Source organism: Sceloporus occidentalis, unplaced genomic scaffold (assembly GCF_023333645.1).
Source record: "Sceloporus occidentalis isolate IW3139 unplaced genomic scaffold, rSceOcc1.0.p SCAF_13, whole genome shotgun sequence".
Taxonomy (NCBI): Eukaryota; Metazoa; Chordata; class Lepidosauria; order Squamata; family Phrynosomatidae; genus Sceloporus; species Sceloporus occidentalis.
The window spans coordinates 15752559-15779323 of NW_028316993.1; the positions used below are offsets into that span (position 1 = coordinate 15752559).

General features: G+C 44.0%; 3 protein-coding genes across 8 annotated transcripts in view; 1 reads left to right on the forward strand and 2 right to left on the reverse strand.

The window, feature by feature from the left end:
* ZMYM4 (zinc finger MYM-type containing 4) overlaps positions 1-9216 on the forward strand; it is a 50038-nt gene extending 40822 nt beyond the window's left edge. For 2 of the 5 annotated variants that reach the window (XM_089479198.1, XM_089479201.1), the window contains exons 25-29: positions 1034-1185; positions 1341-1452; positions 3018-3266; positions 3784-3910; positions 6415-9216. In XM_089479198.1, the coding sequence (XP_089335324.1) occupies positions 1034-1185; positions 1341-1452; positions 3018-3266; positions 3784-3910; positions 6415-6622 (848 nt within the window). In that variant the 3' untranslated portion in view covers positions 6623-9216. The other 3 variants (XR_016271879.1, XM_089479199.1, XM_089479200.1) reach the window with 3 other exon arrangements.
* Positions 9217-10875: 1659 nt separating this feature from the next.
* Positions 10876-12013, reverse strand: LOC149305066 (interferon alpha-inducible protein 27-like protein 2B). Its single transcript, XM_089479166.1, has 3 exons — positions 11959-12013; positions 11273-11434; positions 10876-11147 (listed from the first exon to the last, which is right to left on the reverse strand). The coding sequence occupies exons 1-3, from the start codon at positions 12011-12013 to the stop codon at positions 11071-11073; spliced, it is 294 nt and encodes a 97-aa protein (XP_089335292.1). The 3' UTR covers positions 10876-11070.
* A 9398-nt stretch (positions 12014-21411) lies between these two features.
* Positions 21412-25176, reverse strand: LOC149305067 (uncharacterized). 2 transcript variants are annotated; one of them, XM_089478846.1, is made up of 5 exons: positions 25087-25176; positions 23949-24080; positions 22565-22597; positions 21871-22032; positions 21412-21746 (listed from the first exon to the last, which is right to left on the reverse strand). In XM_089478846.1, exons 2-5 carry the CDS (start codon positions 23986-23988, stop codon positions 21670-21672), a joined length of 312 nt encoding a protein of 103 aa, XP_089334972.1. In that variant the 5' UTR covers positions 23989-24080; positions 25087-25176; the 3' UTR covers positions 21412-21669. The 2 variants fall into 2 exon arrangements, with proteins under 2 accessions (XP_089334972.1, XP_089334973.1); XM_089478847.1 differs by lacking the exon at positions 22565-22597.
* Between the last annotated feature and the right edge of the window lie 1589 nt (positions 25177-26765).

Sequence of the window (26765 nt, forward strand, 5' to 3'; positions counted from 1 at the left end):
GTAGGAAGCTGAGGTTGAGAGAGAGCTGCTTACCTAAGGCCACCCATTAGAATTCATAGTCATGATTTGAATGGGATGCTTCCTGGAGCCCATCTCCTTTTCTTAGGGGTGTATCCACGCTGCAGAATTAAAGCAGTTTCACATCACTTAACTGCCATCCTATAGAATCCTGGGGTTTGTAGTTCAGTGAGACACTAGAGCTCTCTGACAGGCCAGGCTGAATAACTCACCAAACTACAAATCCAAAAGATTCTGTAGGATAGAGCCATGATGTCAAACTGGTACCAAACTGCTTTAACTCTGCAGTGTTGATGCATCATCAGCTACTGTGCTATATAGCTTCACTATGAAAATGTCTGTGGTTTTTCTCTATTTGTAATGAAGGAGGACTTTGCAAACTATTGACTTCCCTCACACCCTTTGGTTTTACTTGCCCCCACCCACCTCTGTGATATGAACTTCATCCTTCCCTCACTTCCTATCCATTGGTAGCCAATGTGTCCTCCCAAGCCCTCTGAATGTCTGTTCTTTTGGCTTAGCTGCAGTGATAAGGTGCACATGGAACAATCTGTTTAAAGTACCTCACGCTCTGTGCTTAGGAGGCACTGTTCCAGGGAGGGCAACCTGCTCCATCCATCTGCTTTGCCTCCTGCATGTTTGCAGCTTGGCACTGCTCTGTTTTTGCCTTTTTTCTGACTGCAGTTTGAGGTATGATGTAAGGATATCTTTAGACTTGAAATAGCTTTTTAAAAATTACTACAGTATTTCTTTTAATTGGTAAGTTGTAATTGATTGTATCGTTTGTATGCCATTGTTGTATACTTACAGTAAGTAAGCCACAGGGAGGGGCTTTTTGTCTAAAGATGGTTTAGAAGCAAACTACAATATAACATTCTTTTGTTCTGGTGCTCAGAAACTTTTAAGAAAGAGGGGATGCCTTGTGTGACTGTAATGATAAGAACTGTGCTGAATGGCTGTAAATTTCTCCTTGTTCAAATGGTTGATGTGCTTTGGGTGCTTCTCTTTTCTGCAGTTCGGACTGTAAAACTCAAAGAGGACATCCTCTCCTGCTCTTTTTCGGAGCTGAGTTTTGGCTTGTGCCAGTTTATCCAGGAGGTGCGGCGACCAAATGGTGAAAAATATGATCCCGACAGCATCTTATACCTGTGCCTTGGAATTCAGCAGGTAATTGTCCTTCTTTTGGGTCATTTCCTAAAGTATCCTCCCATAGTTAGCCACATACAACCTGTGGACTACATGATTTCTATCCTTGGTCTACACAGATCTCTGTAAATGTCAGATTATACCTCATTGTCCTGTTTTCTTTTCTTTTCTTGCAGTACCTATTTGAGAATGGTAGAATAGACAACATTTTTACTGAGCCCTACTCCAGGTTTATGATTGAGCTCACAAAACTGTTGAAGATCTGGGAGCCGACAATACTTCCCAGTGGTAAGACGGCTATTTATTTTGTCCATAATCTCACTTGGGCACATATTAAAAAAAAGAGGGAGGAGGTTAGCGCAAGAAAGCACCTTTCAGGAACTTAGAGGTGGGCTGAATTCAGACTTGTGTACACTCTATCTAAGCAATTGACTTTTAAAGTAATTATTGAATTTCTTTAAAAAATCTGGTGGAGTGGAAGCCAGGTACATTCATATATATGCCATTGGTAGGTGAAGGTGTCAATACAAATTACAAATCCTTTGTGTATGGAAATGAAGTTGCAGGTCCAGTTTTAACTATGGTTGTTAGTGCACAACGACATAGGAAACTGGTCTTTGTGCATGGAGATGAAGTAGCAGATGCAGTTTTGCCATGGGACTAGCCTGTGGTGAGGGAAATAGATACATGGAGGTCACCCCCATGAGGATGGGGTCAGATAGTGTTGAAGTGTGTGTAATGAGTAAGGAAACCATTGTCTTTATTCAATCCATTGCTGAGGGACTGTAGTTTGTAATCTTTCATCCACAAACTTCCATTCCACCTTTCCTGATGTTTGCTCAAGGGACATAACTCTTACCTTCCCATTCAATTCCTCCTTGCCAATCACAGCAAAGTTGCTTATCTGTTTATTGCAATTACAGCCTGCCTTTCCTCCAGTGATCCCAAGATGACATACCTGGCAGTTTTCTTCTCCTTATTTTATCTTCAAAATACCCCTATGGGGTAGGACAGTCTGAAAGTGATATCAGGGGTGTGTGCAAAGGGAGCAAAGGTAAAGATTGGGCCTGCACACAATATAATCCATACATGGCAGGCACATAGCTCACGCTGCAGCTGCTATGGAAGTTTATGCTTTAATTCAAGGATCTCTCAAAATATGTCTTCTGTTGTTTGCAAGCACATAAGCTGGGAACTAATTAGCATATTCAGAGGTATGTTTAATACCTTTTGGTGAAAGAAACTCCAAAGTTTATATCAGAATAGAGCCAGTATGATGTAGTGGTTTGAGTGTCGAACCACGGCTTTGGAGACTGAGGTTCAAATCTCGGCTTGGGTGACCTTCAGCAAGTCATACTCACTCACTCTTAGAAGAAGAAAAAGGCAAATCCCCTTTGAACAAATCTTGCCAAGAAAACCTCATGATAGATTCACCTTAGGGTCACTCTAGGTTGAAAATAACTTGAAGGCACCCAACAACAAATAGGCAAATAAACGTTACTTTGGTAAGAACCACTCCATGACAACATTTTTATTTATTCTTTTACCTATAGTAGATAATAGAAACAATAATAAAGAGGCATTTCTAGAAGTAGAACTCCATCTGTTCTGTTCAAAAAGGTATTGTGTTAAACTGTGATGTTAGGTTCAGTTTAGAAGGTCGTTTCTGCAGGATGTGTCCATCTTGTTCTGTAGGGTTCAGTTGATCATTGAAACTTCTTCTAGCCCAGCGCTCTTTGCAGGAATCCCCTTGAGCGACTGATATATACTCAGTGTTGCAACAGCAATTGACCAGTGTTAAATGATTGACAGGATGTCTGTACCTCCTTTCCTCCACTCCCCTGAATCTTCAGGTTACATGTTCTCAAGAATTGAAGAGGAGCATTTATGGGAGTGTAAGCAGCTGGGCGCCTACTCCCCAATCGTCCTCCTGAACACGCTGCTTTTCTTCAACACCAAATACTTCCAGCTGAAGAATGTCAGTGAGCACATGAAGCTGTCCTTCGCCCACGTCATGCGGCGCACCCGGACTCTGAAATACAACACTAAACTGACGTATTTACGCTTCTTTCCTCCTTTCCAAAAACAGGAGGTAGATTCTGGTGAGTGAATGTGTTGTCTGACACCTGCCTATCCATGGCCTTCTTATGTTAGCTGCTTTGCTTGCTTTTGTTATCTACTGAGCTGTGTGGGAGTGTGTGCACTTGCACTGAGATTCTGCAAAAGAACAACAACCCACTGAAAAGCCTGGCTTGATTAAGTGCACAACTCTTTTCTGCCCCATAATATTTTTTCACCCAAGTGTCATCTTGTAGTCCATATGCTCTGCTTCTTACACATTTGCTGAGATTCTGCATTGGAATACATAGCATAAAGTCAGCCCAGACCAAACTATGCCATATTTCCCCCTGTCCTCTCCCGTTATACTTAGCTTGCTCTTGCAGGAGATTCCCTCCATGCCCATTCCATTTCCAGTGGAAAGGGAGGGGCCATCAGAGGAGTACAGGATAGGAAGAATAGCGAAAGCAGTTTGCAACTAGTTCTCCATCCTAAAGACTGACGTTTTCCTTGTATCTTTACACCCATATCTTCTCCTGCCCATTCCTGTCCCTTCTCCAGATAAAGTAGTAGGCAAAAGAAAGCGCCATGAGGGTGAAGAGGTCCCAACAGCAGTGGAGATGATTGAGAACACTGACAACCCCTTGAGATGCCCGGTTCGACTCTATGAATTCTACTTATCAAAATGGTGAGTGATGCCAGCTCTCTCTGCTACCTCCTTTGCTTTATCCAGTTCATTGGTACTGTGAGGCTCCTTTTGTAAAAACGATTTGGAATTCATGACAGAGAAAGGGACTAATTTCCACCCTAGATTTCTGCAGAAGTCCCTGTTGACTGATGTCATGAAGAAGCAGCTTGCACCAGCAAATGTGTGTGTTTCCACAGCTAATCAGAAGCTGATTTTTAACAAAAGCACTTGGTATGAGTGGAAGCAAAGTTTATCCCAAGTCAACATGATCTCTTTTGTTTTGCGTTTCCATTATACTACAAGCCAGTCCACCTTTAATTGGCTTACTTTAAAAATCAGATGTGTAATACTTTTTCTTATGATCCCTAAAGTGTTCTGGAAGTAGCATAGAATTGTTGCAAGGTTTCGATTGCTCCAAATCTCTTCACCAGGCAGAACAATATAGAACATTAGAAGAGAAGGGAAGTGACATGGAGGCTGTAGCTTCTGTGGGAGAAAGTACATAAAATCCACTAGCTTGTACGGTCTTTCAAACAAGTCCAAAACAACTTGCATAGAGAGAAGACTCTAAGGCGGGATACAGATGGGCAAAAAGGGGTGTATTCATGATGTCATGAAGGTAGAGCCTTCAGACGGGCCTTACCTGAATGCCGCCATGAACACGCCCCCCGCACGCCCCAAGCGGGAAGAAGCGGCATTAAAAAGGTGCTGCTTTTCTCCGCTTCTTTTCCGTTTGATGCGCAGCTGCGCAGCTCCGTCTGTAAGCTGCTGCACCGGTACGTCAGAATTGCTATGCCGCTAATTTAAGTTGCCCGTTTAAAAGCTCCGTGTCTGCTGCGTCGCATAATGAGTCGGGGTCCTGGAACATGCGCAGTTTGCAGTCAGGCTTTAATTGCAGTGTCAGCTGCCATGCAGGTGTGGAAGCTGCAGCACAGCTGCAGCGCATTTTAAGACCCCTAACCCTAACCCTAACCCTAGAGCAACATGTACGCATGCGCTGCTTGGAAAGTTTGGACTTTAAAGTGAACCCCTACACACATTCCTGTGCCATTTTCACCTAACAATAAAAAAACCCTAAAACTTTAAATATTTACATATGTACAAGGGAGGTGATGGGGGATGGCAGGGGGACAGCGGTGGCAGCGGCGACAGCTGTGGCTGTGCATTGCAGATTCAGCAAGAGCGCAAGGACCAAAGGAGAGGAGGCATCTATGATGCTGGTGACACTGGCAAAGTGCAAGCGGACAAGGATGCCAACACCAGCTGATCACCAGCTGGCAGGAGACCACTATTGTTCTTGGGCAGAGCGGGGGGGAAAGTTTTAAAGGGGCTTGGGCACTTTAAATGTGCCCATAGGCTTTCTGCCGCCGCTGCTTAGCGCTGCAGCTGCGCATCCGCCAGCCGGCAAAGGGAAAAAAAAGCCCCGTTTTTGGCCGCCCGTGAGGAAGCTGCCTCTCTCTTTGCAGCGTCCTCCGAGGCGGCAGTTTGGAAACTCCAGGTCTGAAACGGCCCCAGGTGAGGCGTCTTCACTGCCCCCCATGTGGAAGCCCCATCTCCTGAGCCACGCCCCCGGGGCGGGCGGTCTGGAGGCTCCGTATTCAGCAGAATACACCTCCAAGACGTCTTCTCCTGCCCGTCTGTATCCCGCCTAAGTTTAGCAAATCCTGAGATAGGCAGTTGGACAATGAGCCAGTGGAAGCAGCTTCTGGCATCTACAGGTAAGTGGTCTCAGGGTCAGGTCACTGGTAGGTAACTACAGAATGAAGAGCCCAGAAGGACCTTGACTTGGGAGACTTCCATGGAGAAAGCAAAACACAAGCCAATGAAGAGAGGGTTTCTGAGCAGACAGGAAAGGATATGTCACATCAGCCACCCCTGGTTTTCACTTTTTGTAAGGGACTCCTCTCCTGGCTTCCTCCAAATCTCTCTCTGCTTACAGCTATCTTGGTATATCCTCCCAACTCTGGCAGCCAACAAAGGCCTCAGCCAAGCTATTACACAAGACCTGGGTGACAGCTCTTCATTCCCTTGCAACTCAAGTCCAAAGGAGAAGCCTCTAGCCTCTGCAGCCTTGGATTGTACATATATCCAGCATATGTCTTATGGCTGATGCAGACCTGCCTGACATGATTTGTGAGACAATGTAAAGGAAACAGCCACTCCAAAATGTAATGTTAAAGCCATGTTTTCCTTGGGAGAAAAAAACTGATGGCTAGAGATGGATGGGAATAGGATGTTTTTGTTTTAAGAATCATTTTAAACCTGTTGATGCCAATTGGTTGCTTTATGCTGGCATTAGCTGCTGACCCCCACATTGTTGTTTATCTTCTTATGTTTTTATTTTCTCAGTCTGGCAGCTTCTTAGCTGTGATCCACAGCTCCTGTCCCGCCCCAGTTTCCACTCCCTAGTCTCTTCCCTAGGCTACAAGGCAAAACCTTTTCTTGTGTTGGTACTCTTGCTGAACTGCTGTTTCATCCAAGCCCTTCTTTCTTCCCACAAACAGTTCTGAAAGCGTGAAGCAGAGGAGCGATGTCTTTTACCTCCAGCCAGAGCGTTCGTGCGTCCCCAATAGCCCCATGTGGTATTCCACTATGCCCATTGATCCAGGCACTTTGGACATCATGTTGACGCGCATCCTCATGGTAAGGGAGGTGCACGAAGAACTTGCCAAAGTCAAACCAGAGGACTCTGACCCTGAGCTTTCAGACTAAAGACAGGTGAATGGGGGTGCGTGCTCTCTCTCTCCTTTTGGTCCTGTTTTGTTTGTTTCCTTCCCTTTCTGATACACCTTCCAAAAGCACCAAACTGTGAATGCACCCAGCCTTTGGGAAACTATTCCCTTTCCTGTCACATGAACTCTCAGAAGGCCCAGCAAAAGCTGCAGGAGATCGCAAAAGGAGAATCAGAGGACACAAAATGGCAGAAGGTGCAAGAAAATGGATATTGCTGTTGATCCTGAAAATAGTCTCTTAAGATGGACTCATTTCTTTTGTTCCACACACCCTTCCCCCCAGCGGTGCTTTTAGTGGGACAAAAACCAATTATGGATTGTTGGGTTTTTTTCATTCTTAAAAGGAAACCTGTTGTGTATATCCTTCCCTCCTAACCATGGAAGCGAAGAAAGCTAGATTAAAGCCCTGGGTGCTTTTGCGGTGTAGCTGCTGCCCACAGGTACGTGGGGTTTCCTAACACTTTGCGGTAGAATGCAAAACCAAACGTAGTAGGGTGGAAACCAGTGGAAATGCTGTCTGTACCAGTTCAACTCCCTTGTCCTTTTCCCTTTTATATATATAAATATATATATATATACACACACATATATATTTTCCACTTGGATTGGATGTTCAGAAACGATGACCCAGCCAGAAGAAGGGAGCAACAGGCTAAGTTGTGGGAGGAGAAATCATGGTTGGATGTTGTGAAATTTCCTCACTTTTGAAATATTGGCTCTGTGACATCCCTCACGTGGCAGCAGGGCAGGCCACCCGTCAGCTTTACTACAATCTCTAAGAATTCTCCAGTCAGCCTGGGCAGTGCCCACGATGGCTAGGAGGTTTGGGGAGCTGTGGTCCAAAAAAGTGATTTTTCCAAGCTCTGCCCTGCTCAAATTACTCAGCTGAGACAAGTTGTTCCAGTATGTGTGTGGGTGCGCTTCCTCACACACAGACCTTTCGGTTCAGACAAACTGGGTTTGACACAGAATGCCCCAACACAGCCTCATAAAAAAAAATGCCAGACTGCTCAGAAATAGTTCTGCAGGAATTGTGCCCCATCCGTTTTATGTCCATCCCCCCTTTTTAAATCTGTCTCAGTGGCAGCTTTTCCTCCACTTCTCATCTCCCCTTTGGGTAGGTCCTGTTTTTTATGTTTTGGAGGGATGGGCCTTCTGGAGTCTTTCAGAATTTGGGGGGGGGTTAGTTTGGTTTTAATTATCCCCCCCACCTTTAATTTTTAAAAAATGGAACTGCATTCTAATTCTTGGGCAGGTTTATTTGTCTGCTCTCTTTACCACTTGCTTTCTAAAAGTCCTGTAAAAATAAGGTCCACATTTGAAAGTGAACATTTGAAAGGCTTGGCTGTGTTACCTGTATCTCCACTCCAGTCAAAGTCCCTCTTGTATGAATGCAGGGTGCTAACCCCTAGCTAGGTCAAATGCATTTCACTACCCCCTTCCCAGCGTATGCCCCTTTCTCAGTCCCGCAGATCACTTTGAAGATCCAAAACTATTTTTTAAAAGCGGATAATTGTTATGTATGTTTTTATTGGCAGTTTTGTCCGGTCACCAAATTTCTAAGGCAAGAGTTTTTCTTTTTCTAAAAACGCTCTGGTTGATCTCTCCAACGTTGAACAAAACCTCCTTTTTTTTGTGTGCGTGGGTGTGTTTGGGGTATTCTTTTTAACAGTAACAAAGGTAACAATAAAATCAGAAAGTAGTCTTCTTCTTCTCCTCTTTTGCCGTTGTGTACTTGGTCGTCCTTGTCCCCTGCCTTGTATTGAAGTTCACTGGTGTATTTTTGAAATGCAGAAATTATGTGGGGGGAAATATTTTTGTTTAAAGCACCTCCCTTACTCCTTTTGATTTTTCCCCCCTGCTCCTCATCCTCCACCGCTTGCCATTTCTGAACAGAGATCCCACTTTTCATTTTAGATCTCAAGATAAAAAGTTAGACGTCAGAAGGAAACGTTATTACTGGCCATGACCTTTCCAGTAAAATTTCCAGTTTCGAAGAACACTATTCTCTCCCAGATGTTTTAAGATACTTATATTCCACCGACTCTTCCTCCCTGCCCTTCAGGTTCTCCCTGTAGCTGTAAGAATTAGTAGTTGAATAGCAGATGCACTGTTATTAATTTCGACAGCAAATATGTTTTTTTTTTCTGGAACTTTAAAATAAAGTCCCTCATTTTTTTTTTAAAATGAAAGTTTTATGTTTCTTAACAGATACAATTTACTGTATGGCTCTGTAAAGGATTAAAAAAAAATAAGTGGTGTCTTGGTTGCATGTTCAGTCTGCCCAGAGTCCTCTTCATCTGTGATTGAGAAGCCCACAGTAGGTGGAAAATCCTCAGAAGTGCAGCTATTTATGTCTGTCGGACTGGTTTTTTGTTTTGTTTTTCTTAGAAATTGTGTGAAATTTATTTTATTTTTTTCCTTCAGGGAATAATAAGCAGCAAGGGAAATACCCAAACCATCTTGTTTGAATCTTTTAAGAAGAAGAAGAAAAAAAAAATTTCCCCTGGTTTTTTCCTTGATAGAAGTTAATCGAAAGATTCCCGTAGAATAAAACAGTATATTTGTATATGATGGATGAGTTTCAAGTTTTCTTTCTGCCTCCAAAGCAACTTGGAGGGATTCTTGTTTTCGGTTCTCTGGGGTGTTGGGCTTCGCAAGTAGGGTCAGAACAGAATCCCCTTGTAATGGGCATAATCCTTTTCTGGAAAGGTGGGAACCCTTGAGTCTCATGAGTATAACAGGTGTTTCTGAGCCAAAGACCCCTTCCCTGTCCAGTCAGAAGCTTCATTGCAGGGGTGTCCAAGTAACCCAAATCTGGAAGCTGCTTTTGGGGAAGCTGTATCCTACTCCTGTTTTCTTTTTTTTTGGGGGGGGGAAGCAATAAAGTTTGTACAACACCGGAGGAGGAAAGGTTTCCCCCCAAATCACATTTTGGATTACAACACGCTTACCAGCCTGACCAAAGAAGGTGGGAGTGAACACACTGATTGGGAAAGGTTGGTACAGTTCTACTACCCATGGAGGTTCTAGTCAGCTCCATCATCTAGCAGCCATTCATAGACACATTGCTTAGACTAAATAGTCAATTTTGGGGGAGAGGGTAGCAATACAGAACCAGAAGGGAATATTTTGTCCTGACTGCACAAATCCTATTTTGACAATGCGAGCATCGCATTTTGCTGTCTTCCCCAAGCTAACCAAAAATACATGGGTAGACGTTTCTGTTGGACGCAAATGGCGCTGCTCTCTGAGACTAAATCCTTTCTTACATGGAATATGGAAGACAGGATTCATTACAGTCTGGTGCTGAATTACAGCAGAGACCAAAATCCCCACAAATACATGCTTTTGAAAGTGTCGATACACACCTTGTAAAAAAGTGGATGTGTTCCTGGATATCAACACAATATTAGGAAGTTCCTACACTATAAAAATGTGTTTAATTTTTTGTTTCCTTCCCAAACTAACAATATGCCCAGGTGAAATGAAACAACCTACTAATCCAAGAACAGTCTAGTGCCTTCAACATACATCAAACTGTGATCCCCATCATCTCCATGTGAGATGCTGGCTGGTGGAACGAGAACAGTTTCCCCCTCCTATATCTACATTGAGGGATTGATGTTTCTTTGCTTTTCCCCCCAGTCTCTAACTAGAATCCCTAGGAGTTTACCATTTGGGTAAACTCAGCTCCCAAGGTTGGAAACAATGGTATTGTCTAGGAGGCATATCAACATCAACAGTTCTTTTAAGAATCTTTTATGCTTTGAAACATCAAGAAATGTATCTTTACCAAAAAAATAAGTGGTTTTATCCCTTGTGTATCTTCAGTGGAACCATTTCTAGCATTGCAATGTTTAAATCTTTACATATGTATACAAGGCTTTAAATAAAAAGGAGCATGTGTGGATGGGGGTTAAACCTGTTCTCAGCCCTGTCCAATCTAACTAGTCATTTTCTTCCAGTGTGCTTGCAGACTATAGTAGACAAGGGGAAAATGTCTGTAAAATCAGTTGCATCTATTTGGATTTCTCTCACCTCTTTTTCTATACTTGAGTGTGGCTATGGGAAAGATAGGTACAAAAGTCAAGGCATTGCCCCCTTAAACTTCCCTTCAGTTCCCATATTTCTCACACCCAAGTAACTTAAAACTTCAGTTGAGCAGTTAGAAATAAGACTAGAATTAATTCATCTGCCAAAGCTTTATTTTATCATAGAATTATAGCACCCTCAACAGATGGAATGTTTTATTGTATGAGTGCATAGCAGCAGGAAAGCAGAATGAAAAAGAGCCCCAAGTAGCTTCGATGGTCACAAAGGCGATGGTCACAAAGGCGAAAGTATGGCTTTTGTGTCTTGACTAGCGGCAAAGCATTTTTTCTTGAAGCACAACTGTTCTTGGGGACTGTTGTTAACATCCTTTTGTTAAAACAAGAGGCCAACCAGCGCAGCTCCACCTGCCGCGCTGGCAGCCTGGGTTCCCACCGATAGTCCTGCAGCACCTGGGAAGAAAAAAGGCCAGGGAAGACTTCCAGTGAGATGAAAAAGAACCTCGAGTGTATCGGCATTGATGCAGAAACTGGCCCTGCCTGGCATGCCAGCACCCCTTAGAAAATGGCAGACATACCGATCGACTGCAAGATGGCCACAGCGCTCCCGGCGGCCACTCCTCCAGTACCGGCGACAGCAGCTGAAGACATCATGCTTGCTGCCACCGATCCAGCAGCAATCCCTGCAGCAGTGAATCCCAAGGCTCCGAGTGCTACTGGAACACCTACAGTAGCGCCGCCTGCATTAAAAGGTCAGGGCAAGAGTCACCAACAGTAGCGCCGCCTTGGATGTTTAAGATCCATGCAAGAATCTTTCAAAGATCCAAAGTTCCTAATCTGTAGTTTTTTGCAGGTTTTTCAGGCTATGTGGCCATGTTCTAGAAAAGTTTATTCCTAATGTTTTGCCAGCATCTGTGGCTGGCATCTACAAAGAAGATGCCAGCCACAGATGCTGGCAAAACGTGAGGAATAAACTCTTCTAGAACATGGCCACATAGCCTGAAAAACCCGCAAAAAACTATGGATGCCGGCCATGAAAGCCTTCGATTTAGCATTCCAAATCTGTATTTATGGCTTCCTAACTGAATTGTCTGGATCATAGCCTAAAGAAAGAGACCCACCAACTTGTACAAGTCTGTTTGATCCCACAGCGGCTTCTCTTCCTTGCCAGTGACAACACTGTACTATATACAATACAGATTCCCTGCAAAGGAATGCTGTCCCTCTTTCTCTAAGTGAAAAGTAAAAGAAGCAAGCAACTTACCAAGGCCTACCAGTGCTCCAATCACCAGCTTTGCTAATAGAAGAAACACTTGCATTAGTAAAACATTTAAGATACAGGCAAAATTGCACAACAGAAAGGAAATATCCTTCTCCCCCCGCCCCATGGTTTTAAGGCAGGGACGTAGCCAGGATTTTAGGAAGGGGGGGTCCAGACTAAGTGCCACCATTATAATAGGGCTTGAGCGCGACAGCGCAGCAGCACACACCATTCATTTTTCTAATGGAAGGAGGGGTCTGGACCCCAAGAACATCCCCCTGGCTACATCCCTGTTTAAGGGCAGAGATGCAGTATATGTGGGTTTGGGGGTTCCCGCCGGAATTAAATCCTTTTCCTTTTTGGAAAAAAGCACACTACTAACCCTAAAATATCAGGGTATCAAGGGAAATGAGGAGACCCCCAAGGGAAATCAAAATGCTCCAAATGGACCACAACCCCAGTGCACTCTAAACAGAGCAAAATTTAAACCAGAAGATTGGGAAGGCCAGGGAATATCAAATTGTCCCACCGAGACCATAAGATAAAACACAGGAGCATGGTACATAAAATACACATTTAGCATACTTATGGAAGGATTTCAAAAACAGAATTTGAAATCTTAAAATGGATACATTCTTAATTAATTTAGGGACCAGCTTTTCATTATCACTATTATATTTATTTGTATCCCACTCTTTTCCCAGGACTGGGACTCAGGCAATAGCAGCACCGCCTGCATTAAAAGGTCCGTGCAAAAGTCACTGACAGTAACACTGCGTTTCACCTTCGTTCACAAAATAAGAGGAGTAGTATTGCAGGGGAACTTCATTTAAAGATTTAAGATGGGATTTTCTCTTGGTGATTTAAATTTGTCTCTTTCCATCGTGGGTCCTCAAGACTTCAACTCTTGGAAGACCTGGCAATGGACAATGGTGATTTTGGGAGTTGAAAACCTCTGGAGGTTTGAAGGTTGCGAACCATCAATTTAAATCAACATGACTTTTCACCTGTTGTTTGACTACAACTCCCACCATCCCTCACCGCTGGCTATTCTGGTTAGGAGAAGCCTTGAAGTTGCCTACATCTGGGTGTCCACAACTGGTAGGAAAGGATGTGTATGTGTGTGCCTTCAAGTCAATTCTTGGCTTATGGTGACCCCATGACTTTCATAGGGTTTTCTTAGGCAAGGACTGGAGGAATTAAATTAAAAGTTTTTTCTTTCGGAGAAAGGATGCAAAAGAGGTACTCACCCATGCTTCCTGATGAAGTGGCACAGTATTCATAAAGCATTAAGAGAGAGAACAATAATGATTTAGTTGCGGACAAGAAAGCCTTCCAACAGAAACCTCTTATCTCATATGGACACATTTTGAATTGCATCCGCGCCCTGATTCCTTTTTCCAAGTAGACCCACTGAAATCAACAGGACGCAAGTCAGCCGTGACCACATATTCTCCAATATTTCACAAGTGAAAACAAGACGTGTGTGAAACATCAGAATGTGGTCCAGACAGCAAAAGTTGTTGTTGTTGTTGTATTTATTTATATCCCACCCTTCTCCCAAGGCTGGGACTGAGGGCCGCTTACGTTAAAAAACACCATAGTGTTAAAAACATACTACTATTATTATTAACCTTTATTTATAAAGCGCTGTAAATTTACACAGCGCTGTACATACAGAAATATTATGTTAAAATAGAATTAAATTGCTGCAATAATTAAAACATATTCAATGCTAAAATCAAGTTTAAAATGCTTAAAATACTTTAAAAGGTTAATAAGGAAGAATATACCAGCTAGGACAGGCTGCGGCAGTCTGCTTTTGCCTGAGCCTACTGGGAAGGGCAAGATTTCACCCCTCTCCTCTCCCACTGATGAGTGAACTGAAAGCAAACTCCTTTTGCACTTTGAATTCAGTTCGTAATACATTCATTAATTCGAGGACGAAGGAAGACGGTGGGAGGATGGGAGAAAAACAGGGCCGTTTTAAAAGCAGCTGAGAAAGTGGGACAACAGAGGAATAACTGGGACTATCTCTGCTAACTGTGACTAACAAAAGTCCCACTGATTTCTGTGGATCTGATCTGTGGAGAGTAGAGAAGGAACCGCATTTGGACAGGTTGTGAACTCCACAAAAAAAACCTTGGTGCCCCTGGACATGCTCCAAACAGTGGGTGAGAAATGCAGCCCATGGGCCACATATGGCCCTACGTCTGTCTGTTCTTGTGGCTGCCAGGAGCCCATACATCGATTCATTTTTTACTCAAACATCCCCCATATTCTATAGGAGAAATAAGAGGGCAGGTTTGCTATCTTGTTGCTCCCCCTCAAGCTGTTTTAAGGCCTGGAGAACCTTTTAAATAGGAACAGAAGTTGCCTCCTAGAAGGGATAGGGAATTAAATAAATTTTAAAAATTAATTAAAAATTAAAAAACAGTAAGAATTCAGGGGATGGGGTGGGGATGTGGCAGCATGGATGTGGGTCCCATGTAGCCTCCAGAATGTAACTAGTTTACCTTCCCTTGCAGTACTGTGATTCCACATTGGACTTTCATCATGCCACTGCCCTGCCATCAGTATTCCCTGTCTTGCAAAGAGGATTCAGACAACGGCTTCTGCATTCCTTTCCTTGTTTCCCTACCTTTCCTCTTTTGTCTTCCTGCCTTTTTTCTTACCACATTTCCATGGTCTGAATGGCCTTCTCCTCTCTGATCCCTTCCCACTGGTGAAAGAGCAATAGAGATCCTTCCCAGAGCTTGGCAGCTGCTGGGAGAGATGGGGATTTTGGACAGGGTGCACTAAGCCACAGAACAGCTGCCTTTGGCCTGTCCAAAATGAGATGCATGCATACAATTGTATGCACAAGCCACTAACAGAATTATGGATGTATTGCAAGTGGCTGCCGGTCTGGAGGCACAAACTTCAGCATTCGGATGGCCTCTTGGGGTCTAAAGGGCCAGCAATGCTGTTCTTCCCACACCTCTGCTGTCCATGCTACTTATAGGATAAAAGAATGTGGGATGCAAATCCACCCAAGCCATGTTTGCTTCTCTGAAAAGAAGAAATCATTGCTGCTAGCCACAAAGCCTTGCTTCAGACTCCATGGATTTATGATCCTGACTCCATTCAAGAGGGATAGTGAAGAGACTACATGTCAGCTAATAGTGCTCAGGCATGTGCTGACTACCCACAGCCCCCCATGCATGCTTTTGCATCCACCTTTGCAAACACCCACCAACCCACCCGGTCTCACCGGTCTCAGGCTTTCCCTTCTGGAAGCTGCATCTTACCTTTGTTAGAGAGCAAGGGCAGTCTCTCTCTCTCTCCTCTCTCTCTCTCTCTCTCTCTCTCTCTCTCTCCTTTTAAAGATCCACCAAGGAGGCAGGGCCAATAACAAGTCAATCAAAGTTAGTCCAGTAGGTTTCAATTCCCAAGAAATGTGTGGAAAGCAGGAGAAACGAAACCATCTGCTCCTTTCATCTGCTCCCTTGTGTGCTGGATTCTCTTTCCTTGGAGATCTTTAAACATGGCTTGGATGGCCATCTCTCAGGAGCCTTGGGAGACTGTTCCAGCTACATCTTTCTTTCTTTCTTTCTTTCTTTCTTTCTTTCTTTCTTTCTTTCTTTCCACTTTGCTCTCCATTCATCTCACTCCTTATCAGCGCATGGCATATGGCAAAAATGACGTCAAAGATACTGCACAACTAGCTACAGTATGTTTTCCTATCACAATAAACCATGGCCTATGTTAACCATGGTTTTTTTTATGAATTGTCCTAGAGGCAATGAAACAAGCCATAGCTATTACCCCCTATTTTTAGTCTTTACCTCTTCTGCCTTTTTTCTCATCTTCTTGTTACTTCCACACACAAAAAGCACTCTTATATATACACAAATGATGCCAAGCAGAAAGGTTTACCCCCATTTCACCTGGAAGTGATACAAAACACTGGGGAAGGGACAAAGAAAAACATAGTTGGGGGGGGGTCATGGCACCCCTAAAAAGTGCAGGCCAAGCCTATGGGTGGCACACTGTACACCAGAGATGGGAAATGTGTGGCCTGTGAAAAAATGTTTTTGCAAATCGCATCTCACATCTCTTAGGGAATGTGTGCGAAATTCCCCCTATGGAGAGGCCCCCTTTTGAATGGGAAGTAGTGCAGAAATTCATCTGTCTCTTGTTTTTTTAAAAAAAAGGGGGGGTGCTGAAAAGGTGATGAAATCCCATCCATCCAACCTGTGCCATCAGAGAAATTTTGGTGCAGACATTGTCAGGGGATGCCAGTTTGCACATTAAGTTGTGACTGGATGAGAGTGTAGCAGAGTGACAGGTGACTGAGCCAAGTGGTTATGAGAGCCACTTAGCAGAATACAGTATAACTGCATTGGGAATCTGCTTGGTCTTTGTGATAAAGGAAATTGAAAGCCTATATTGCTTAGTTAAGTTAGCTAAATAAATGTATAAAAATGCTTCTATAAGCCATGATTTGGGGTTGATATAGATCGGTGATGGCGAACCTTTTACAGTTTGCGTGCCAGGGGCGGGGTTTCTACCCCTAGGATTGGTGCTGGGTGCTCCTCCTCCTGGTATTTGCCAGTCCCTGAGGGTCCCTTTTGGGGCCACCAGAGGCCAGCAAATGGGCCGCAGAGGACAGCGCACTGTCCTCTGAAGTTTGCCGGCACGCCGCCGTCCTGATCTCCTCCACGGCCCTTCAAGCCCCAGATCACTCTCTCGGGAAGGAGGTCTGGGGCTGGAAGGGCTGCGACGGAGCCCAGGACCCAGCACGCTGCCGTCCTGGCCCTTCCAGCCCCAGATCTCTCTCTCTCTCTCTCTCGGGAGGGAGGTCTGGGGCTGGAAGGGCTGCGACGGAGCCTAGGACCTGGCACGCCGCCACTGCTTCTCCTCAGGGGCCTTTCCCTGTCCCCAGCTGTCTTTCTGGAGACAGTTGGAGGCTGGGAAAGGTCTCTGGGGAGGAGCAACTGGCATGCGCCGGTCGCTCCGCCTCCCCCCACCTTTTCCCAGCCTCTAGTTGTTTCCAATAGGCAGTTGAAGGCGAAAAGGCTGAGAGGAGGAGCCAGACGCGCATCCCTCTGGCTCCTTTTGCCCAGCGCCATTTTCTTGCTTTCTGCTGCCTCCAAGAGACAGCGGGAGGCCCGAAAATGGCAGGGAGGAGGAGAAACAGGCACGCGAGTCCCCATTTCTCCTTTCCCAAGGGCCCGTGCCCGGTGAAACAGCCCAGAGTGGGACTTCCGGCACGCGTGGCATAGGTTCGCCATCACGATATATAGATGATGCCTAGGGACCTCTGAAATAGTCAGACTTCAGCTGCTTAGCTCTACAGAAACAAATTTGCCAACTGTTGGCAAATTCTCCCAATTAGACAAGTTCCTGTTTTGCAAATGCTATATGTGTCCCTTTGTGATGTACACTTCAGCGGAAAATGTTAAACTGCAGACAGTTTCCTGACATGTAAGCATGTTCTGAAGTGAACCTTAAGAAATGTATTCAGGGGAGGGGGGAAAGTAGGATGAGAGAGTAACTCCTTTCTTTGGGAGGTAAGGTAAAATAAGCTTAATCTCTTGCTACTGTTTATGCAGTTCTTTTTGGAGAAATCCAAGCTGCGTCATGCATCTGCAAATAAATCTTTGGATCATATCCTGAGACCTGCCTGTGAGTGTGGTTCCCGACTGTAAATTTTCCCCGTAACATGTTGGCCAGGAGCCTGTTGCTCTCCATATTGCTGGGAAGTATGTTTTTTTTTCTCCTTGCTAGGGAGTTGTAGTACTACTAGCATGCAAGAACTTATCATATGCTGATTTATTTTGCACTGTGTATGAAGTGGACCCTTGTTACCCGCTGGGGTTTGGTTCCAAGATCCCCTGTGTATAACAAAATCCGTGTATGTGCACGTCCCATTAAATATAATGACATAGCAAAATGGTGTCCCTGATAAAAAATGGAAAATCAAGGTTTGATATTTGGAATTTATACTTTTTTGGAACATTTTCAAGCCATGGATGCTTGAATCCATGTATAAAAAAATCTGTGTATAAGAAGGACTGACTGTATTTGTACTTAGCCACATTGCTATATTTTGCTTTGCTTATTTTGTTTTACACTCTGCTGAGTAAAGCTCTGTTTTTGTTGACATTCCTCCATGACTCTGCTGTAATCTTTTTCAACAGACCCTAACAGACACTTGGTGGCAGTGGGGTGCTGTGTTGGCCCCTAGGTCTTGAGGGGCAGTGTGCCCCCCTAACACACACACAACAGTTGCTCATTCCTTCTCTAGACCTTCCACCAAGAAAAGAAGGACCCCCACTCAGGAAAATAATGAGTGTAAAATAGTTGTTGGTGGATTTTTCGGACTATGAGGCCGTGTTCTAGAAGAGTTTATACCTGACGTTTCGCCAGCATTCTCTGAAGATGCCAGCCACAGCTGCTGGCGAAACGTCAGGAATAAACTCTTCTATTGCTTTGTATTATCCCCACTGTTGTAAGCTGTCTGGATTCCCAGTGATTGGGTGGGTTATAAATAAATCCTATTATTATTATTATTATTATTATTTATTATTTTTTTATTATTATTATTATTATTATTATTATTCTAGAAGATGGTCTCATAGCCCAAAAAATCCACCATCCACTATGGCTGGTGGTTGTGAAAGCTTCTGACTTCAAATTAGTGTAAAAGTTAAAAATTGCTGTGAAGTGAAAGGATTTCACGGCCGGCATCCATAGTTTTTGTGGGTTTTTCGGCCTATGTGGCCGTGTTCCCAAAGAGTTTATTCCTGACGTTTCGCCAGCATCTGTGGCTGGCATCTTCAGAGACGATGCTCTGAAGATGCCAGCCACAGATGCTGGCAAAATGTCAGGAATAAATTCTTCTCGAACATGGCCACATAGCCCGAAAAACCCACAAAATTTTAAAAATTGCTGCCCAAACCTCTTTGAAGCCTGAGGTCAGGACCCTAAAAAGGAACTTTCAGAAAACAGAACTAACGCAACCAACGAAACCGAAACCCAGAGAACCATTCTTGCAAGAGTGGAACGTCCTGACATCCTATTTTCAGCCAAGGTTGGGAGGGGTGGCATCAGCAATCTTTGAAGATTGATTTTATTTAGGCTGAGAAAGAGATGATGTTTTAATGTTTGAAGGAAAGGGTGTAGTTGTTTTCCCCCTCCCTGTTTCGGTTATAAGAAGTCACGATTGAACTGAATACAGAAAGTTTATATATACAAGGAATGCGGAAAAGGATTAAAGGTTGCCCTGTTTGTCTTGGCAAATGGGAAGTCACCAATTATTATGATAATATTTGAGAGGAGGATATATATATCTAAGAGAGCTTACATGAACTATGACTTTGGAGATCAGGGTTTGATTCTCCGCTTGGGGATAAAAACCCACTGGGTGACCTTGGGCAAGAAGTCACACTCTCTCAGCCTCGGAGGATGGCAATGGCAAACCCCCTCTGAAGAAACGTGCCAAGAAAACCCTATAGGTTTCGCCTTCGTAGTCAAAAAATGACAGGATTCACACAACAAAAACACCATGTGTGTTCTATCTAGGAGGTTCTACAAATTTCTAACAATGGTAATGATATTATTGCAATCCACCCAGAAGAATTTTATCTGTCCAGTGTCTTCTGTTAGTAATACAAGACACTCAACAGCTGGTGGATGGAGTGGCAAGGAGGCTCTTTTACGTTTGGATTACTATTATGTAAAGACAGTCCTGAAATTTGCTTTAGCATTAATTTTTCCACTTGGTCAGCCTGAATTATCCTTTGAGTTGCCAGGCTCTTTGCAAGAGACAGCTCAGCAGCTGAGCTAACTAAGCTGAAGTCTTCTTTGCAATCTTTATTATAATCACAGAGAGAGTTTTTATTTGTATTTGAGAGCTGCTCTTTCTCAGTCACCTCCACACATTTCTCCTTTGTAGAGGACTGAGTAATTTTTGTTAGAGCCTTCGCTTTCCTTAAAGGATGGTTCACAACAGACTGAGTAAAGCCAAGAATTTTATAGCCACTCCAAGTCATTATTTGGAAACTGATGGGTATGGCCTACCAAAATGCAAGAAAACCTGAAAATAGCTGCAGGATCATCCAAGGTTGCTGATCCCTGGCTTAAGGGTGAATGGCATGAAGTTAACCATCCTATTTCTACTGCAGGACTAACAGCCCAAACCATTCTGCAAACATTTGGCCAAAAAAAGTTAATGGTCTCTTGTTATTTCTCCACTTTATTGTACACAAAAAGTTGTTCAGATGCATAATACTGTCACAATGACACCAAGGCGCAAGGTGGTCCCAGCCATTGCACACTGTGCACACACATACAGACACGCAGAAACAGCACCGCCCCCCCCAAAAAGGAGTGTGTGTTAGACAACGGCAGTTGTTGAGTGGTTAACCATGTGCGTGCCTGTGCACATGCATATACACACAAGCACTCAGTCACACACACGAATTCTGCAAGGCTTGGGGCCAACGGTGGGAGTTTAAATTAAAGATCTAGTTACTTTCCGTTGGCTGTAACAGACACGCAGACTCGCACACAGACCCCAACTGGGTGCAATCTCCCCTGCTGTGCCCTTGCCCACGTCCAAAAATAAGACCCCTTCCCCCCCAAAAAGGCATCTCCCGCAAACACACATGGATGGGGAGGGGAGGCAAAGGTGGCTGCTTGTGGAATCCCGTTTGCTAACACTGAAGTTTATATACATTATTCACATCCTTTGTACCCAGCCAGTTAAATAGCTATGTGATTATATAGTCTTGTGGGATGAGCTAGTGCCTTCAAAATACATCGAACTGTGATCCCCATCATCTCCATGTGAGATGCTGGCTGGTGGAACGAGAACAGTTTCCCCCTCCTATATCTACATTGAGGGACTGGAGTTTCTTTGCTTTTTTCCCCAGTCTCTAACTAGAATCCCTAGGAGTTTACCATTTGGGTAAACTCAGCTCCCAAGGTTGGAAACAATGGTATTGTCTAGGAGGCATATCAACAGTTCTCTTAAGAATCTTTTATGCTTTGAAACATCAAGAAATGTATCTTTACCAAAAAAATAAGTGGTTTTATCCATTGTGTATCTTCAGCGGAACCATTTCTAGCATTGCAATGTTTAAATCTTTACATATGTATACAAGGCTTTAAATAAAAAGGAGCATGTGTGGATGGGGGTTAAACCTGTTCTCAGCTCTGTCCAATCTAACTAGTCATTTTCTTCCAGTGTGCTTGCAGACTATAGTAGACAAGGGGAAAATGTCTGTAAAATCAGTTGCATCTATTTGGATTTCTCTCACCTCTTTTTCTATACTTGAGTGTGGCTATGGGAAAGATAGGTACAAAGTCAAGGCATTGCCCCCTTAAACTTACCTTCAGTTCCCATATTTCTCGCACCCAAGTAACTTAAAACTTCAGTTGAGCATTTAGAAATAAGACTAGAATTAATTCATCTTGCCAAAGCTTTATTTTATCATAGAATTATAGCACCCTCAACAGATGGAATTTTGTTTTATTGTATGAATGCATAGCAGCAGGAAAGCAGAAGGAAAAAGAGACCCAAGTAAGCCAAATGTTGCTTTGGCGGTCAGAAAGGCAAATCAAGCAGTGTGTTGCGCATGTGGCTTTCGTGTCTTCTCTTGCCTAGCAGCAAAGCATTTTTCTTGAAGCACGACTGCTGTTGGGGACGTTGTTAACATCCTTTTGTTAAAACAAGAGGCCAACCAGCAAAGCTCCACCTGCCGCGCTGGCAGCCTGGGTTCCCATCGACAGTCCTGCAGCACCTGGGAAGAAAAAAGGTCAGTGAAGACCGCCAGTGAGATGAAAAAGAACCTCGAGTGCATTGGCATTGATGCAGAAATTGGCCCTGCGGCCATGCCAGCACCCCACAGAAAATGGCAGACATACCGATCGACTGCAAGATGGCCACAGCGCTCCCAGCGGCCACTCCTCCAGTACCGGCGACAGCAGCTGAAGACATCATGCTTGCTGCCACCGATCCAGCAGCAATCCCTGCAGCAGTGAATCCCAAGGCTCCGAGTGCTACTGGAACACCTACAGTAGCGCCGCCTGCATTAAAAGGTCAGTGTAAGAGTCACCAACAGCAGCACCGCCTTGGATGTTTAAGATCCATGCAAGAATCTTTCAAAGATCCAAAGTTCTTAATCTGTACTTTTTGCAGGTTTTTCAGGCTATGTGGCCATGTTCTAGAAGAGTTTATTCCTAATGTTTTGCCAGCATCTGTGGCTGGCATCTACAAAGATGCCAGCCACGTTCTCTGAAGATGCCAGCCACAAATGCTGACGAAATGTCAGGAATAAACTCTTCTAGAACATGGCCACATAGCCTGAAAACCTACACAAAAAAAAAAACAATGGATGCCGGCCATGAAAGCCGTCCACTTCACATTCCTAATCTGTATTTTTAACTCCCTAACTGGATTGTCTGGATCGTGGCCTAAAGGAAGAGACCTACCGACTTGTACAAGATCCCATGGCGGCTTCTCTTCCTTTCCAGTGACAACAGTCTACTATATACGCTACAGATTCCCCGCTAAGGAATGCTTTCCCTTTCTCTAACGGAGGTAAAAGAAGCAACTTACCAAGGCCTACCAGTGCTCCAATCACCAGCTTTGCTAATAGAAGAGACACTTGTGTTAATAAAACATTTAAGATACAGTATAGGCAAAATTGTACAACAGAAAGCAAATATCCTTCTCCCTCCCACCCAACAGTTCTAAGGGCAAAGACACAGTATATGTGGGTTTGGGGGGTTCCCTCCTGAATCAAATCTATTATTATTATTATTAAATCTCTTTCCCCTTTCAAACAAAGCACACTACTAACACTAAGCCATCAGGATACAAGGAAAATATTAGGAGACCCCCAAGGGAAATCTATATGGTCCGAATGGACCACAACCCAAGTGCACTCTAAACAGAGCAAATTTAAATCAGAAGATTGGAAAGGCCAGGGAATAAATATCAAAACCACCCCACCAAAACCATAAGATAAAACAGGGGTGCATTACAAAATCAATGCTATTTTAAAAAATCATAAAAAATCAATGATATTCGAGTACACATATGGAAGGATTTCAAAAATATAATTTGAAATCTTAACACGGATACATTCTTTAATTTAGGGACCAGATGTTCACCTTTCTTCACAAAATAAGAGGAGTCGCATTGCAGGGGAAGGGAGAGAGATGTCATTTAAATTAAAGGTTTAAACTGTGTTTTTCTCTTGATGATTTAAATTGGTGTTTTCCCATTGTGGGTCCTCCAGACTTCAACTCTCGGGAGACCTGGCAATGGACTGTTTTGCCTGGTGATTCTGGGCGCTGAAAACCTCTGGAGGATTGAAGGTTGAGAACCATCGATTTAAATTTAACCAGCTTCAAATCGGAGCTGAAGACCATCCTGTTCAGAGAAGCCTTCCCAGGCATTGCATAATTGTCACTTGCTATTTGATGTTCTTTTTGTTGTGTGTTTTATTGAATCACTTCCTGTATTGCTATGTATTTTATATGTAATATCCTACTAGAGAGGCCCCCTCCCCACCATCTTTCCCTTCTCCTTTTGTGTCACGTCTTTTTAGATTGTAAGCCCGAGGGCAGGGAACCGTCCAATTAGAAAGATTGTATGTACAGCGCTGTGTAAATTTACAGCGCTTTATAAATAAAGCTTAATAATAATAATAATAATAATAATAATAAATCAACATGACTTTTCACCTGTTCTTTGACTACAACTCCCACCATCCCTCACCGCTGGCTATCCTGGTTAGGTTAGGAGAAGCCTAACAAGGCCCGGCGTTGCCTACATCTGGGTGTGCACAACTGATAGGAAAGGATGTGTGTGTGCCTTCAAGTCACTTCTTGGCTTATGGCGGCCCCATGACTTTCATAGAGTTTTCGTAGGCAAGGACTGTGGAAGGATTAAAAGTTTTTTTCTTTTGGAGAAAGGTTGCAAAAGAGGTACTCACCCATGCTGCCTGATGAAGTGGCGCAGTATTCATAAAGCATTAAGAGAGACAGAAACGATGATTTAGCTGCAGACGAGAAACCCTTCCAAACAGAAACCTCTTATCTCATATGGACACATTTTGAAGGACCACCTATTCTCCAATATTTCACAAGCGAAAACAAGACACATGAGAGACCAAACGACATCAGAGTGTGGTCCAGATGGCAAAGGTTGTTGTTGTTTGTTATTATTATTATATTTATTTATATCCCACCCTTCTCCCAAGGCTGGGACGCAGGACTGCTTACAACATTAAAAATACACCATACATTTAAACATACAAAAATAATAGATTATAATAGAATTAAGTTGCTACAAAATGCTTAAAATACATTAAAACATTAATGAGGAAGAACATATAAGCTAGGGCAGGCTGCAGCAGGCTGCTTTTGCTTGAGCCTACTGGGAAGGGCAAGATTTTGCTCCTCTCCGCTCTTCCTTTTCCACTTTGAATTCAGTTTGTAACACATTAACTGAGGACAAAAGAAGAAGGTGGGAGAAAAACAGGGGCATTTTAAAAGCAGCGGAGACAGTGGGCCAGCAGAGGAATAATTGGGACTATCCCTGCTAATTGTGACTAACAAAAGTCCCATTGATTTCTGTGGATTTGATATTTGGAGGGTAGGGGAGGAACCACATTCGGACAGGCTGTGAAGTCCCCACCTGGACATGCACCAAACAGTGTGTGGAAAATGCAGCCATATCCATTGTTGTGGCGGCCAAGTGCCGCTACATTGATTCTGGAGGTCCAGACTTCAGCATTCGGATGGCCTCTTGGAGTCTAAAGGGCCAGCAACGCTGTTCTTCTCACACCTCTGCTGTACATGCTACTTATAGGCTAAAGGAATGTGGGATGCAAATCCACCCAAGCCAAGTTTGCTTCTCCAACAAGAAGAAATCATTGTTTCTAGCCATCGAGCCTTGCTTCAGACTCCATGGATTTATGATCCTGAGTCTATTCAAGGGGGCTACAGGTCAACTAGTAGTGTTCAGACATGTGCTGACCACTCACAGCCCCCCATGCATCTTTTGCATCCACCTTTGCAAACACCCACCCACCTGGTCTCAGGCCTTCTCTTCTGAAAGCTACATCTTACCTTTGCTAGAAAGCAAGGGCAGTCTCCTCTCTCTTTGTCTCCTTTTAAAGATCCACCAAGGAGGCAGGGCCAATAACAGGTCAATCAAGGTTAGTCCAGTAGGTTTCAATTCCCAAGAAATGTGTGGAAAGCAGGAGAAATGAAACCACCTGCTCCTTTTATCTCCTCCCTTGTGTGCTGCTGGATTCTCTTTCCTTGGAGATCTTTAAACATGGCTTGGATGGCCATCTCTCAGGTGTGCTGGCCTTTGCAGACTGTTCCAGCTACATCTTTCTTTCTTTCTTTCTTTCTTTCTTTCTTTCTTTCTTTCTTTCTTTCCACTTAGCTCTCCACTCATCTCACTCCTTATCAGCACATGGCATATGGCAAAAATGACGTTAAAGATACTGCACCAGCTACAGTATGCTTGCCTGTCGTGATAAACCATGCCTTATGTTAACCATGGTTTTTTTTTACTTAGCAATGAATTGTCCTAGAGGCAATGAAACAAACCATAGCTGTTACCCCCTACTTTTAGTCTTGACCTCTTCTGCCTGTTTTCTCATCTTGTTCCTTCCACGCACAGAAAGCACTCTTATATCTGCAAAGATGATGCCAAGCAGAAAGGTTTACCCCCATTTCACCTGGAAGCAATACAAAACACTGGGGAAGGGACAGAGAAAAACATACTTGGGGCCAGTCCCATTAAATACAAGGAATAGTAAAATGGCATCCCTTATATAAGATGGCAAAACCATAGTTTGCTTTTTGGAATTTATCTATTTTAAAAATATTTTTCAAGCCACGGATGCTTGAATCCGTGGATTAAAAAAAAATCAATGGCTATGGAGGGTTGGCTCTATTAGGTTATGTTTTGCAATGATCTACACTAACAAGCAATAAATACATTGACCGGTTGTCCAGAGAATGCCTGTGAAAGCAATAGAGAACTCAGAAACGGCAATCTAATTATATTGTTCTCTGCAGTTATGGGCATCATCTGCATCAGGAAGAGGCCTTTTGGTTCAATAGAATATGGTTTTTAAATTGATACAGGACATTGCCTCTCTTCTGACCATCCAGTCCAGCCCCTTCTTCTGCCACTGGCAGCCAGCATAGGAGATAAGAGCACTGGGGGCTCTGTCATCCGCTGAGAGCCAGCGTGGCTCCCGGCCCAGCTGAGCTGCCTCTTGGCCAGCAGGTGGCCGGTTCGAGGCCCTGGAGGCCCTCAGGTAAGTAACCCCGGCGCCAAGCTGAGCTGCAGCAGATGGCCAGCTTGGAAACCGGTGCAAGTTCCTTTTGCAAAAAGGAGGGAGAAAGAGCCTTCAAAACATTCCTATCATTTCAGATCATCATCATCTGCCCTGCCTTGGACTTTGGTGGGGGGGGGGGGTCTCCTCCCTTGGACTTTGGGGGAGGTCTCCTCCCTTGGACTTTGGGGGGGTCTCCTCCCTTGGACTTTGGGGGGGGTCTCCTCCCTTGACCTTTGGGGGGGGGTCTCCTCCCTTGGACTTTGGGGAGGGGTCTCCTCCCTTGGACTTTGGGGGGGTCTCCTCCTTGGAGGTCCTTAAGCAGACTCCGGACGCCCAGCTTGGGAATCTATTTAAATTTGCCCTTTTAGTTTGAAGGAATACATAGAGTCCTAGAGATGGAAGGGAACCCCAAGGGCCCTCCAGTCCATCCCCTTCTTCTGCCATGCA